This window comes from Castor canadensis, chromosome 8, assembly GCF_047511655.1.
Source record: "Castor canadensis chromosome 8, mCasCan1.hap1v2, whole genome shotgun sequence".
Classification (NCBI taxonomy): Eukaryota; Metazoa; Chordata; class Mammalia; order Rodentia; family Castoridae; genus Castor; species Castor canadensis.
Window position 1 is genome coordinate 90,914,285 of NC_133393.1, and position 13,982 is coordinate 90,928,266.

The window sequence follows — 13,982 nt, forward strand, 5'->3', positions numbered from 1 at the left end:
AGCTCCTGCCCTGTTTCTTCTCTTTTCCCTTTGTCCTGTCATACTCGTTCCCCCAGACTCCTTTTCCTCGTTTCTACCTCATCCCCGGCACTAGACTTTAGAGAGAGGAGACTGTAGGTGCCAGGAACTTTTCAACTGGATGAGGTTGGCTTCACCCATCCTCTCTCCTTCTTAGCTCCGCCCAGCCCCTCAGCTGACCAATCATGGCCCCAATACACTTGTATTGGTGATGTCATCTCACAGCCAATCGGGGAGCCTGCTGGAGCTGTGTGCGCACGTCTACTTTGCGCGGCAGAGGCCGGATTCTTTCCTCCCCAGTCGCATTGAGAGCAAAGTCTGGAGGTGGAAGAAGGGGTTCTGGTCCTCAAGCTCTTGTGGGTGCCTCTTTTCACCCCTCCTGGACTATCTCATCACTTCTCCTTTACCTTTGAGCTGGATTGACCTTTTTCTAGATAATTCACTTTTCCTCTAATCTCCATTTTACAGATGAGAAAACTGGGGCTGGGAGTATTAATATGCCTAGCTTCTTAACTTTCTTTCTTTCTTTTTAAACCTCAGGTCCCACTCATTTCATCCACCCTTTTGTGTTTTTTAAATTTTTTATGAATAAGTCCTCCTGACTTTCATTCACTGCTTGAGGGTGGGGGCCCCTCCCTCCTGTGGAGCAGTCTCTGGGTACAGATCCCCTGACTCCCTAGCTTCAGCAAGCCCCAGCCCTACAGTTTCAAATTCTCTGTGGGAAGTTCATCTTCCTGTCTTGCTTCCATTCTTTCAGGTGGGTTAATGCTGACTTTGAAGAATGTCCTGGGAAAAAGACTCCTCAAGAGGGAGCTAAATCTACTAAGCACCTCTTGGGGGCTCTTGAAGGGCCCCTTTCCTTCTGATTACAGACTTCTCCATGACAAATTCAGGATGGTTCCTTGTTCCTGCATCCTAAAGCAGCCTGTTAATCCCTTTTTCCCAAAGAAGAGCCCCACCTCCTCAGAGCAAGGGGCTGGACTGTGCTATTTCTGTCCTTTCTGGGATTCTTTTGACAACAGATTCTTGTTTTCAGTCTGATTCAGATGTGAAACTTTTCCCGTGGCCTCTCACCCAGTTCCTGTAGGCTGTGTCTCTGCTTCACTCCCTCTTCCTCTGTCCAGGCCCCTCCAGTTCCCCACCCCAAAGTGCTTTCTGGTTAGTTCCTCAGTTTTGGGAGCCAAAGGAGGAAGTTGGGGGCTTAAGAGAGAGAGAGAGTTTTCCCCCATAGGGGCCCTGGGTCCCTGGGCTCAGCGTTTTGATACTCTGAAGTAGGAAACTGATTTCCATGGCAAATCCTGTTCCTGTTCAGAGGAGCCATCTCCAAGGCCCCATCCTCAGGTAGGTGCCACATATGAGGACAAGGGAAGAGGAGAGAACAGGTTGCTGTGGATCCACCAGTTGTGGTTTGGTGGAGGGGAGGGATCCAGACCTGACAGTTCCTGTATGTTTTGTGCGTGTGTGTGCCAATTTCTCCACCTTTTACTCTGTCTGTCTTGTCTTTACCTTATTCTCCTCCCATTTTCATCTCTTTTTCCTTTTTATTACTTTCTCTTGACCATGGCAGGTGACTTAGCAGGGATTCCCTGCTTTCTCTCCTTACTGATCCCTATCCTCTTCCATTCTGTCCTTCCTGATCCAGATCCTCTTCCTTTCTCTTCTTCCTGATTTTGACTTGGCATCTTTTGGGCCCCACATACCTTTGAAGCTTTTTTTTTTTTTAAATCTTGTCTTAAGAACCCAAATTAGAAATATTCTTCTATAGACTTCCAGCCTCTTGGCTTGAGGCCATCTTATTCTAAGCCTCCTAATTAGGGTGATTTTTTTAGGAATGTGAGTGCTGGAAGTAGTGGCAGGGGTCTTTGGAAATCCCCAGAACACCAGCCATCTAGGGATCCAAAGAAATGAGCTGGTGGGGACTGGGGAAGTTGGGCTCTGCTGAGGTGTTGGGGTTATTATTGCTAGGAGCCTTCTCTTCCAGCTGGCTGCCTAGAGCGAGGGGAAACAGGCCTCTTGGGAGTCAGGATCTGAGGCTTTTTCCATGGTGCAGGAGTTGAAGGAAAAGGACAGAAGTGGTGGTAGTGAAGCAGAGGTAGGAATAGAGAGGATAGGGATGTTGGGGGAAGTTTCCAGTTTTCCTTAGGGCTGGATGAGGACTGGACAGTGTTGAGCATCTTGTTCTACAGGGAAGGGGATCATTCCTGCACCAGAGTCTCAGAGGGCTGAATCAGAAGGTTGGTTTAAAACTGATGCGGGTGGGGAGAAGGACTTTCTGCAGAACAGTGAGGTGAGGACTTGGGGTTGGTCTTGGGAGATACTAGATCTAAAGGACTTTGAAATAAGAAAAGCCTTGCTGGCCAGAAAGTATGGTGTGCATATTTATTTGACTTCAGGAGAGTGCAGCTCAGCACCTGAATCCTTTCAGTTGCCTGAGTCCAGCTTTTCTTCTTGGACTCCTCATTTGTCAAATTTATTCTTTAATCTTTCCTTCCCTCTTTACCCCCTCCTTCTGGTGTCTGGATCATGTTTGGTTCAGACTTCAACAGAAGCTATTGAAGAGCTCCTGGAAGAGATCTAGATGTAAGGAAAGCAGAAATTTGGAGGGAGCCCTGTGTTCAAAGTCAGCCAAGGGTTTCACTCTTTGCTCCAGGCTCACCATTAGCATTTCAGAAGCCCTGAAGCTCAGTTGTGAGCTCTGGCAGGTGGCCAGATTACTCTGCCCCTTTCCTTGTTTATTTGATGAACTTTCACTGAACACATATTGTGTGCTTTGAGTATGGAGGCCAAGATAAACCAGTTACTGTCAGTGCCATTCAGACACTTGCTGTCTCCCATGGTCCAACGGACTGGTCCCACAATAGGAACACTTAAGGTCAGACTGGATGAGACTGAAGAAGCTTCAGTGGAATACCCTCTGCCTCTCTTCAAGCTAATTACATACTTGGGCTTGTTCTGCTTTAACTCCTTTATTGTGTGGGACATAGGTAAATCCCATTAGAGTGAGTTGTAGGCCTTGTCAATCTGACCTTGGACAAGTCACTTACTTCCTTCATAAAATGCTTGTGAGAATCAGATGAGGTTTTTAGTAATTGTGAAAGAGTGATCATAGGCGTTCATTATTGTCTTCTGTTTTTTCTGTTGGGGGGGAGGAGCTTCCTAATCACCCACTCCACCCAAAATATATTTCTGGTCTCCTCCTGGATTTGGGATAGAGTAGGCAGATACTTGCTGGGTTTAAGGAGTGTGATGTGAGCTAGGTGGGGCCAGCATGATGGTAATCAGTTAATTCATATTCAGATAATATTTATGGAGCCTTTTTGCAAATGCTAGGCCTTTTGCATATATTATTTCATTTTAACCCTTTAATATAGCCTTGTGAAGTTGCTTTATTATCATCTTCGCCATTTTGCAAATGAGGAAATTGAGACTAAAAGTTCTCAAACTCTAGAGTGCATTAGAATCATCTGGGGTATTTGTTAAAAATGTGTACCCCTGGACCATCCCCTCAGAAATCCTGGTTCAGTAAGTGTATACTGAGGTCTAGAATCTACATTTTGACATTTATCCAAGGTGATGCTGGTACTGGCAGTCTCCAAGCCACATTTTAATAAAAGTTAGTGACTTGCCCAAGGGCTCACAGCAAAAAGTGACAGCTTTGAACCTGGGCTTTCAGCCTTTCACCCTCTGCTGATCAATACTCCATGCCAAAGCTTTTGCATGAGCCAGGGTTTTTGCATTAGAAATGTGGCTTGCAATTCCTTCTCCATCTTCCTCCCTCATAGGCCCATTGTGAGGATAAAATGAGAGAATGTAGGAGATAAATGCTTTTCAGAATGTAGAGCTGGCAGCATTGTTAGCGATTATGCAAATACATGCAAATGAGCACCCGTGGGTGTGGCTGTTCACTTGGGAGCCTATGTTGGAATGTGTGTTTCAAGAGGTAGGTCGAGAAAGAAGAAACTGGAAGAACTTTGGTGGTGGGCATTGACTCCTGAATTTTTGACTGTAAAAAGACTGAGTAAAGTGGAAGATTAGGATAGGGGTGGGAATACGGGAGACAGATGGAACCACAAGCTGTAGAAGAGGCTTTCCTTTTTTCCTTTCTGTGTGTATGTTCCTAGATTCCGGGGTCCCTAGCCATGGAGGCTAACCGGAAGGGAAACCCCTGCTTGTATCTGGGCCCCAAAGGCAGAGCATACCTTTTTATTTTGTGATCTCTGGTCTATTCCGGAAGAGGAAAGGCTAATGGTCCCTTTCTTCCTCATTTGGCTGGGAAAGCCTTCTATAAAGTCTAGCCTCTCTCTTCCTCCTCCCTAATGAAGTGGAGTGGGGCTGACTTTCCTAAACCTGCCTTCCTTCTTTTTAAACAACCAGCAGGACGCTGGAAGTGAGATGTGAAGATGGCCCACTGAGGGCACTGCAGTGTGTCCTTCTGCTTCTCTTACCCTTACCCCACCCCCATTTTGCTCCAATCTCTTCTGCCCCATTTGCTCCCAGACATATGGGCAAGGACTAGCCTGGGTCCTGAGGTGAGACTTGGCCTGTGATACTTCCTGGGGCTGGCTATTTTGGACACCCCTATTCCAAAGCTGCTGAGACCCCAGGATTCTAGAACTGCTTCTGTTCAGGAATGCCATTGTTCTCCCTCCCCCAGCATCGCTGGGAATTGATGCTAATTTCAGCCTCTGGTCCCTGAGTCATTCACTTCTCTTTGTGACTCATAGGGTGACCTTGGGTTTTTGAAGCCCCTCTCAGTGGGGAATTGTAATGGCTACCATTTCACCATGAGTTTTAGGTCGGGTGGTATGAAGCAGGGCAAGGGGAAGGGGGAGGAAGGAATGTTTAGTTGCTATCTTTAAAATCACCATCTAAAGCCAGAGAGCTTTGTTTGCTCTGTGACTGCCTGGGCTAGACTCACTAGACTTCTAAGGAACATATCCATTAGTCACTGACCCCCAGAATTCCTAAGTGTAAAACACCAGGGAACTGCCTGTGAGGAAAGAGCATTCAGTAAGTCACAGCCCCAGCCCCACCTTACCACTTTTGCCCTGGAGAAGCTTCAGTGGTCCAGAGGCAGGGGTGGGCACAGTAATTCTGACAGGTTCTCTCTGTCAGAAGCCTGGGTAAGCAGGGGTTAACCCAGCTTTGTCCCGGCTGATGGATTCTGGAATCATAATCCATTAGCTCTGCCTGCATGGAGTGAGGCCAGGCAAAAGCATTCAGATTGGTCTTTGTTCTGTGCCTTTGCTATCCCTGCCAGGGACAGAGGGGCTGTGGACATGCTGCCTCTCCCTGCCTTGACCAAGAGACAATGGAAGAATCCTGGGGATTATTTTGATTGCTGTTGATCCCAAAGCCCTCTTTCCTGGGGGAAATATTCAGACTATGAAACAAGTCTTCCCCAAACATCACCCCAGGGGCTTGTACCTGCCTGATTTTGCTGGACCCAGGTAGTTTAAACGAGAGTTTGCAGAAACTACTGGCTGAAGGCAGGTGTGGCGAGGTCAGATGGTGTGTAGAGTGGTGGAATCAGAAAAACCTGGGCTTAAACTTCAGGGGTAAATTTACTATAGACAGTGGCCATAGCCTGAGATGAAAAAACATTAGCTGCTATTATCATTAACTTCAGAATTATTAACAACTTAGGAAGACAGAATGTTTCTGTAAAATGCGCTCTATTGGTGGTCTCATGACAAGGTAGCAGTGTCTAAGCATGATGTCTGTACCCACAACCTGCAGGCTGCGCTATATGGTAAAGCAGTTGGAGAATGGGGAGGTAAACATTGAGGAGCTGAAGAAAAACCTGGAATACACCGCATCTCTGCTGGAGGCCGTTTATATCGATGAAACACGGTGAGAGAGACCTACAAATAGAAGAAAGATATTAGATAGACACAGTGCTCCAGAGAGAGGGAGTATGACAGAAAGCTGGAGATTAGAGGTGTGTGACAGGGACAGACAGGAATAAGGGGGGGGGGCAGGTAGAAAGAGCTCTTCACAGAGATAAAGAGGCAGAGGAAGAGGCCTAGAAATGCATCACCACAGAAGAATAAAGAAGAAAAAAAGATGGTTTCAGAATTGGCAGGGACCTTAAAGCTCCTCTAGCCCTAACCTTCCCAGTGTGGATGGAAGACCTCTCCAGACCTGTGCTGGTCAATCAGTATGGGAGCCTCAATTCCACGAGGCTATTAAGTACTTGAAATTCAGCAAGGAGGAATTGAAATGTATATGTCAATCACATACTGGATTTTAAAGACTTACAAAAAAGAAAGTAAAATTTGTTGTAATGTATTTTATGATGATATACATGGAAATAGTATTTTGGAGGGATCGGTTTAAAAATTTATCATTAAAACAAATTTTTATCAATTTCTATCTTTTTAATGTAGCTACTAGAAAGTTTAAAATTTTATATGTGTGGCTCACAATTTATTTCTTTAATTCTGTGCTGCTCCATTGCATCTCTGGCAGGGGGAATTTCATTGCCTGCTTGAATAGGTCCATAGTTGGGATGCTCACTACCTCACATAGTGGGCTGTTTCATTAGTGGAGATAGCAATCCAGACATAAAAAGATACAGCAAAAGGAAAGAAATGGAGAACCAGAGACAGAACTGGCATGAATGTGACTAAGTATGAGAAGTGACTGGGTATAGAGTCTCTAGTCTGTGGAAGCACCCTGTGTCTTTCCTCCCCTTCTCAACCCCAGGCAAATCTTGGACACAGAGGATGAACTGCAGGAGCTTCGGTCGGATGCTGTGCCTTCTGAGGTGCGGGACTGGCTGGCCTCCACCTTCACCCAGCAGACCCGAGCCAAAGGCCGCCGGGCAGAGGAGAAGCCTAAGTTCCGAAGCATTGTGCATGCTGTGCAGGCTGGAATTTTTGTGGAGCGGTGAGGTTTGCCTACACTTATCCTCCCTCTGCCTCCACTGTGCCCCTCTTTTCTTGTCACCTTGGTCTTTTATGACCCCACCAGCCACATGATGCCCTGTGTCCTCAACTCATCCACATATCCCCACTTGGCCAGATCCCTACTCGCTTGACTTTATACCTAGATTTCTTTTTATTCTTCTCTCTTAGGATGTTCCGGAGAACATATACCTCTGTGGGCCCCACTTACTCCACTGCAGTCCACAACTGTCTCAAGGTGACCCCTGGGTTTTGGGAAAGAGCAGGAGGATGGTGTTTTGAATAGCCTTTGGGACTTTAAGCTCTGTTTATGGTGTGATTTTTTTCCTTCCCTTTTAATGTTGTTCCTCAAGACAACTTTGCCCACTCTAGAGGCAAACCTCTACCTTTCCGTCTCTCCCATACTGAGAGATACCTGGAAAGAAAGAGGCCCACTTCACTGCCTCCTTGTTCTCCTACTTCTGTAATCATTGGAAAGTCTTCCTTGAAGTCTGCCTTCAACCTTGCTGCTACATGGGAGCTCCCCAAGGGAGCTTCCCTGCTTAGTCCCTTGTTTCTTCACAGAACCTGGACCTCTGGTGCTTTGATGTCTTTTCCTTGAACCGGGCTGCAGATGATCACGCCTTGAGGACCATTGTTTTTGAGTTGCTGACTCGACATAACCTCATCAGCCGCTTCAAGGTTGGGCAGCATCCTACTTCTTCCTCTAGGCAGAATATTCCATTCCTTTCCTTCTGTTCTTAAAAGATTCCCAACAAGTAGATTCTTTAGCTTCCTCATTCTGTTTCACTGGCAAGGAAGTCCCCCATGCCTGCACTAGCCCCGCCTCTCTTATACTTGCTGTAGTCTGACTTCTGACCTCACCTATTGCTTCCTGAAGGAGGGTTCCAGGTGTGCAAGTGTCTAGCCTGAATTGCTGCTCTCTGTGCTGGCTGTAGTTCACCTTCCTTTCCTGTTCCTGTCTGTGGGCTCTGGAGTCTGGCTAATGCTGTTATCAAGTGCCCTCTGGTACTAGAGTCTATTTGTTTCCTGGGGGAGGAGGACGAAAGAGTAGAGAAAATCGACCACTCCCTCCCCTGTCCCCCAGCTCTGTCTCTACACAGTGGATTTTCTGGAGGGGAGGAGCAGTTGGCAAGGTTGGAGTTGGAGCTCTGTGTGGTAGTTGGGTTATGAGCTCTGTTTGCTCTTCAGCTGTGCTGACCAGGAAGAATAATATGGGATGCAAGACCTGTCCATGTTCTGCACTAGGAGGGAACATCTTTTGGGAGGGAATCAAGGCCAGGAAGAAACACTTTTACATGGGAAAACTACCTTTGGAAGTGGAGGGTGAGGGGCTGAAGAGTTGCTGTGGGTTATTGGGTTAGCATCTGGGCAGGCAGTTGATGTTTGAGGTAGAGGGAAATGTGTGTTTGAGCGGCCTAGGGGAGTCCAGGTGAAGGTTCCCCTCCACGCCAGGCTCTGGAGGATCATTCCAGCAGTCTTCAGCCTCACTTCACTGAAACAGAGTATTTGCCTATGTGACCCTTGATTCCTCCTCTTCTAACAACTCCCAAGAGAATTTCCATAATTTTCTTGAAGCAGTCAGCTGGGAGCACTTTCCTGAGGCCTGTCCTTTGGCACCTTCATTCTCTCCTTCTAGTCCTCCTCTCCCTGGGCCAGAGAATAGCAAGGTCCTTGTCCCAGCTTATGTTTTTCACACTGATCCTCAGACATATTTCAGATACCAGCTTTTCCCATACGCTGTTTCCTTACCTGGAAAGACTGGGTTTGGGGGACCCCAAGAGCAGCTGCACTGGGTTAGGTTTGACCAACCCATCTGCCTGCTCCAAGGCAGTCAGAGAAAGAGGGATGCCTACCGCTTCCTAGTCAGGACTGCCCTTTCTAAGCTCCACATTCTCCTCCTGGGTACCCAGCTCCTCCCTGCTCCTCCCTTTCCTTTTCCTTCACTCCAGGGACGCCATGGCAACACAAAAGCCAGGGCAGTTGTCATGGAAACGGTCCTTTAAAATTCTCTGAATTTGGGGCACAGCCCCCCAGGGTCGGGGTAGGGGATGTTAGGGTCTGACCAGTGGCACATCTTCTGTGTCTTTTGTCACTCTGTAGCTCATCTCTATAAAAGCTTCTCCAAGTCTCGAGCCTCTGTCCCTTTCCAGCCTCTGTAGATCCAGGGACAGGTGAAGACACCAACCTTGAGCCTTTTGGAGGCAGAGATACCTCAAGGGCATTATAGAGACAGGGCAGAATTGGGAGTAGCCGGGCAGAGCTCTAGCTCTGTGCTTGTGTTTGTGTGTTTTGGGATTGGTGGGGTGGATGTCAGCATATGTGGGAAGGATGTGGTTAGAGAAGGTTTCTCAGAGGAGAGGGTGACCCACATCTGCTGGAAGGATCCTATCTAGATCTTTCTTAAAACTTTTTTTTTTTTTTTGGTGTTACTGGGGTTTGAACTTAGGGCTTTTCACTCAGTTTGCTCTACTACTTCGGCCACACTACCATCTAGGTCATCTTATTCTTTCACCTGCTTTGAGCCCTTCTCTGAGGTATTAGAATTGAGGAGCAGCAGGATGGTTAGAAGATAGGAGGGAAGCTTTCTTTCATTTTCTTAGAATTCTCCAGGGAAATAATAATAATTATAGCTACTCTTCAGAGAGCACTTACTAAGTGCCTTGTATTTATCTCATTAAATTCCAGGTAGGTGGTATTATCTTCATTCTGCAGTTAAGTATCAGAAGCACAGGGAGGCACTTGACTTGTCCAGGGTTATGCAGGCAGCAGATGGTGGTAGAGCCAGGATGTGAGCCTATATTCAGAGTCCATGTTCCTCCCTATGCCATGCTACCTTCATTTTGGGGGGTGATGGTGATTTGAGACAGGCTCTTTCTATGTTTCCCAGGCTGGTGTTGAACTTGAAATCCTTCTGCCTCAACTTTCCAAGTGCTGGGATTACAGGCATGCCCCCATCACACCTGGATGCCATGCTGCCTTCTAAAGATTGTCAGAATTGGTGATCTCAGCCCTGTCACCTACACTCTTGCAGATCCTTGATATATCTTATTTCCTCCCTCCTACTGCAGATTCCCACCGTGTTTTTGATGTCTTTCTTGGAGGCCTTGGAGACAGGCTATGGGAAGTACAAGAACCCTTACCACAACCAGATCCATGCAGCTGACGTTACCCAGACAGTACATTGCTTCCTGCTGCGCACAGGAATGGTGGTAGGTGCCCTGGAAATGACTCTCCTGTGATTTAACTTCCATGGCTTCAGAACTGGGAAGTCTCAGCTATCCTTCCAGTGCCATTTTTCTCTCTCTGGTTCTTTGGCATCACAAAGCCTTCATAGTCAAATAGGATAAGCTCCCTCTAGAGAATTCCTGGGTGTACCAAAACTTTATGTGTTGAGAAGCAGTGGAAATGTGGCAGGTTGGAATGAGGAAGGTTCCTGGCCAATCTAGGAGCTGAGATATCTGACTGCATTCACCTATGAGCTGGCTGTGCAGAATGAAAGAGTGGTTGAGGGACCTACGCTGTGTTGGGAGGTCTCTGGGTAGTAACTGGTGGAGGGCCAGCCCTCTTTCATCCTTTGCCTCTTTCTCCTAGCACTGCCTGTCAGAGATTGAGCTCTTGGCCATCATCTTTGCTGCAGCCATCCATGACTATGAGCACACAGGCACTACCAACAGCTTCCACATCCAGACCAAGTGAGGGGTGGGGCATGATGAGGGCAGGAGGGACTAAGTGGCAGCTGGGGAGGTTTCTTCCACAGTGTTGGACATGAAGACCTTTGGCTTTGCAGGTCAGAATGTGCCATCCTGTACAATGATCGCTCAGTGCTGGAGAATCACCACATCAGCTCTGTTTTCCGAATGATGCAGGATGACGAGATGAACATTTTTATCAACCTCACCAAGGACGAGTTTGTGTGAGCAAAGCCAGCACGTGGCATGCCTAAGAGAGCCTTTTACCCAGCCTTCTTTTCCCACTCCCTAGAGCTCCTGCCCAGTAGTGCTGAGAGGGCTGATCACTCCTCTTCTGTCCATTCAGAGAGCTGCGGGCCCTGGTCATTGAGATGGTATTGGCCACAGACATGTCCTGCCATTTCCAGCAAGTGAAGACCATGAGGACAGCTTTGCAGCAGCTGGAAAGGTGGCATATTGAGGGGTGTGACTGGGGCCAGGCCTGGGGGTAGTTTGTGTGAATTGGGGGTATACTTTGTAGTTGGTGTACCAGGTCTTTAATGGGGATGTGCAGAGTCTCCTGGCTCCAAGTGCCTATCTGAGTATATCTGTGTAAGTTTGTGTGGTATATGTGAATGTGGTCTTGAATTTACAGCCTGGGCATGTGGTCTGATGGAGAGTGCTTTGGACTAGGAGTCTGGATGGCAGTTCTAATTTCAGCTTCAGGACAGGCTTACTCTGGAATGTTGGGAAATTCATTTAACCTTTCTGGACTATAGTGTCCTTATCTTTGAAAATGTGAAAATGATATGCCCTCTTCTACAACAACTGGTCATTATTTCCTACTCTAAGAGGGTATTGGGAGAGTCATGAGAGGTTAAAAACAAAAACAGGCAGAGCAGATGCCATAATTACATCGAATGCTACTTAGAAGTGGGTGGGAATATAAAAATGTGTGTAAGAGAAAACAGACTATGTTTATATGTGTCCTGAAGATATGTGTTAATCTGAGTATGATGTCTATGTGTGGGAGACTGTGCAGTGTCACAGCAGGTCATTGTTGGGGTATAGTAATAATAATGATTATCATTATAAATAACATCTACTTGCACTCATTATGTGTCAGACACTCTTCTAAATACTTATTTGTTGCATGTCATTTAATACTCAGAACTCGATATGTGGTAGAGTTATTTTCATTTTAGGGTTGAAGAAATAAGGAAATTTTATATAACTTACTTAGTGTCACAGCTAGTGTGTGGTAGGTATGGTGGAGATTGAAACCTGTGCCCTCTGATTCTAAGAGCTGGGTTCTTAGCTACTAACCTGTGCTGCTATCTGTCCACACAGAGGGGGTGTGTGTGCATGTGTGTGCTTTACTTCAGAGGGTTTTGAAGTTATGTGAAAGGATGTGTGTGTGTGAGTCAGAGAGAGGGCATGTGATGGGAAGTTAGGGAATTGTCTGGGTTTCCTCTTCCTAAAAGATCACTTTGCCTTTCCTTGACACTTTTCCCAACCAGGATTGACAAGTCCAAAGCCCTGTCTCTTCTGCTCCATGCTGCTGACATCAGCCATCCAACCAAGCAGTGGTCTGTCCACAGCCGCTGGACCAAGGCCCTTATGGAAGAATTCTTTCGCCAGGTAGAATGGCATCTTTGCCCGCCGCCTGCCCCTGGTGTCTTTTTGCCTCCTTTGCTCTGAAAATTCCCTATTCCTACTCCAGATCTTTATTCAGTTACTTTTTGCTTCAGACCTGATCCCAAACCTATGGAATAAAATTCTCTCCACCCTTAATGCTTAACAATGTTTGCCTGTAGTTGTGTCCATTCACACATTACTCATTTTCAGATCAAAGGTGCAGAAATTCCTCTCCCCACTACAACTGTCCCATCACCCTAGCTCCACCAATCTGGTAGGTCTGAAGTATCCTCTGCAAGCTTTTCCACCCTGTCCTCTCTCTCTAGGGTGACAAGGAGGCAGAGCTGGGCTTGCCCTTTTCTCCGCTCTGTGATCGCACGTCTACTCTGGTGGCCCAGTCCCAGATTGGTGAGTCCTCTGCTAAACGGAATTGAGGAATGGGCAGGGGAAAGGATGCTCTCTGGGCCTGGGTCAGGATTGCTTCAAATCCCCAATCCCCAAATCACTCTGGGCTACAGCATGGGGTCTTGATGGCAGGGGCTGCAATGGTGGGAGGATTTTCTGGGCTCAGAAAGACATCATCCCAAAGTTGTCCCCACAGAGAAAGTTTTAGTCCCAGGTTACCTCTCCACACTGTTCTGTCTGCAGCCAGAGGTCATGGCCATGCTAGCCATATCCTCTGGCCAGTCCTCCAGGTAAGACATCTCTACTGCTTTGTCCCCTTCCCTGCAGGTTTCATTGACTTCATTGTAGAGCCCACATTCTCTGTGCTGACTGATGTGGCAGAGAAGAGTGTCCAGCCCCTGGTGGATGATGACTCAAAGTCTAAAAACCAGCCCAGGTGAGGGTGGCTGTGATAGCCCCATCTCGTGGTTCTGGGGAGGGAAGTTGGATGCAGTAGGAGTAGGTGCAGTCATAGTAGGGAGATAGCCTACTCCAAGCTTGGGAGTCCGTTTGCTGCTTGTCACAGTTAGGGGTGAAAGGATGGTACTGGAAGGGTGTGATGCACCTAGATTTCCCACAACCATATTTTTGTCTCTTCTTTAGTTGTTTTTATTGCATTTCAGATAATCTCATTTTTGTTTTTCTTCTACTAGGTGGGAAGGTATGGAGACAGAGGGGTGCAGTTGTAGGGAGAGGGACAGGGACTTGTGGGGTATCTAGTAGAGGAAACCTCCTCCTGGCCTTCCATCTCCTCCACTCTGAGAGCTCTGAAGTAGGTTCTGGAGTGAGCCAAGTTTCACATCTGGAATTGGGATTGGGGGGGGGGTCCTGCTTCTAGCTTCCAGTGGCGCCAGCCTTCTCTAGATGTGGATGTGGGTGACCCCAACCCTGATGTGGTCAGCTTCCGCTCCACCTGGACCAAGTACATTCAGGAGAACAAACAGAAATGGAAGGAACGGGCAGCCAGTGGTAGGTGCCATGGTGGGGGAGAAATGACCCTTGTCGGGGCAGCTAATGGAGCAGTAGCAAGTCCATTTTCTTCTTTAGCCCTAGGGCAACTCCTTGACTCCTAGAGTTGGGAAGGAGCCAGTCAGGCTAAGATTAGGTCAGAGGAAAGGCTGACTAGCTGAATGGACTGGACTGTTCTAAATTGTGGGTTGGAGAGAGGGTAGGGATAGTCATAGTATTCCTCAACCTAAGGGACATCTTAGGTTGCACATCATGGTCTCTGTAAATGATACCCTTGTAGATTTGGTAATTTGGTGGCTCTGATTCTGCTTTTGGGGGTCAGGGGTTGTGGGTT

The 13,982-nt window shown here is 47.3% G+C and overlaps 1 protein-coding gene across 2 annotated transcripts in view; it reads left to right on the forward strand.

The window, feature by feature from the left end:
- Positions 1-13,982, forward strand: part of Pde1b (phosphodiesterase 1B) — a 28,396-nt gene that overhangs the window by 12,265 nt on the left and 2,149 nt on the right. The window contains exons 1-13 of one of the 2 annotated variants that reach the window (XM_020165041.2): positions 288-1,359; positions 5,758-5,871; positions 6,727-6,909; positions 7,098-7,164; positions 7,491-7,607; positions 9,998-10,138; positions 10,521-10,621; positions 10,717-10,842; positions 10,965-11,066; positions 12,118-12,238; positions 12,562-12,643; positions 12,968-13,076; positions 13,518-13,648. In XM_020165041.2, the coding sequence (XP_020020630.2) occupies positions 1,307-1,359; positions 5,758-5,871; positions 6,727-6,909; positions 7,098-7,164; positions 7,491-7,607; positions 9,998-10,138; positions 10,521-10,621; positions 10,717-10,842; positions 10,965-11,066; positions 12,118-12,238; positions 12,562-12,643; positions 12,968-13,076; positions 13,518-13,648 (1,447 nt within the window). In that variant the 5' untranslated portion in view covers positions 288-1,306. Of the gene's footprint in view, positions 1-287; positions 1,360-5,757; positions 5,872-6,726; positions 6,910-7,097; positions 7,165-7,490; positions 7,608-9,997; positions 10,139-10,520; positions 10,622-10,716; positions 10,843-10,964; positions 11,067-12,117; positions 12,239-12,561; positions 12,644-12,967; positions 13,077-13,517; positions 13,649-13,982 lie in introns of those variants that run through there. The other variant, XM_074083555.1, reaches the window with a different exon arrangement.